This window comes from Emiliania huxleyi (assembly GCF_000372725.1).
Source record: "Emiliania huxleyi CCMP1516 unplaced genomic scaffold EMIHUscaffold_411, whole genome shotgun sequence".
NCBI classification, from domain to species: Eukaryota; Haptophyta; order Isochrysidales; family Noelaerhabdaceae; genus Emiliania; species Emiliania huxleyi.
Genome location: NW_005198894.1, coordinates 67,229 through 68,308, shown reverse-complemented (window position 1 = coordinate 68,308; position 1,080 = coordinate 67,229). Strand labels below are relative to the sequence as shown.

Below are 1,080 nucleotides of genomic sequence, written 5' to 3'. Positions count from 1 at the left end.
AGAGGGAGAGGGAGAGGGAGAGAGAGGCGTGGGCGGCGCGTCTCGGCGCCTGGCCGTCGGCGAACGCGCCCGCCGTCGACTCCAGCTCCGTCCGCACGTGCTGCGCCGCCTTCCCCGCCCACTGCACCGAAGCGAGCACGACCGAAGCGGTCGCGGGCACGGCGCGCAGGATCGGAGGGAGGATGTCGAGGCCGGTGTTTCCGAGCCTGCGAATCCGCTCCATCAGGAGCTGCACCTCCTCCTCCCCGTCGTCCTCCCCGCGCCGCTCCCGCGCCGGCGGCTCTGGCGCACACAGCTGCACGGCGCCGACGCGGCGTGCCGGAGACAGCGCCGGCGTGGGGCCGGCGCACGCGCGCGGCGCCCACGAGGAGGGCCCCGCCCCGGCGGGGCTGAACGCGAGGGCCGCAGCCTGGCTCAGGTGGGCCGGCATTCGGGCCGGTGCGACGGTGCGAGCGCTCAGGACTGTCGACAGGCCCAGCGCGGCGGGTAGACTTAGAAGAGAGAAATCGGGTTCGAGAAATCTGCCAACACACCCGCTGTGATTCTGTGTGAGCTCTATGTCGTGATCTGCTAACAACATACTCAAGAAAACGCATAACCGCCTTGTCATCACGTCATCAGCGATCTCCCTCGACACGTCATCAACGCGATTCGCGGCAGCTCCGACGCGAGCCCCCCAAGGCAGCCTGGGTGAGAGAGAGAGAGAGAGAGGGAGAGAGAGAGAGAGAGATCTTTGTACCCTGGTGTGCGGGGGTCATGCGAAAGGTGCGTCACGGCTACACCGCCCCGACTCCCCCGACAGCGGCCTCGGCCTCTGCTGTGAGTCCGAGCCGCATTCCGACGACAACCCCGACGACAGCCCCGGCGTCATCGTGTCCGACGCGTGCCAGCTCGCCGGTCGTGGGTCCATAGCGTCAGGAACGCCGGGACAGCGCGCCGTGCAGATCAATGGCTGGAAGGCTGTCAGTCGACGAGCTCGAGCTGATCATGCAGTTGGCGTGCAACACTCTCGAGGAAACGCTGTGCAGCGGCAACATGGGGCGTGATCATCGTGGACGCATGCAAAGCCGACGCTTGCAA

At 67.5% G+C, this 1,080-nt stretch overlaps 1 protein-coding gene across 1 annotated transcript in view; it reads right to left on the bottom strand.

The window, feature by feature from the left end:
* The window catches only part of EMIHUDRAFT_118604 (hypothetical protein), a gene marked incomplete at both ends in the record, with an annotated part of 7,134 nt that extends 6,704 nt beyond the window's left edge, over positions 1 to 430 (bottom strand). The window contains one exon of the mRNA XM_005769675.1: positions 98 to 430. Coding sequence (XP_005769732.1) covers positions 98 to 430 — 333 coding nt within the window. The remainder of the gene's footprint in view (positions 1 to 97) is intronic.
* Between the last annotated feature and the right edge of the window lie 650 nt (positions 431 to 1,080).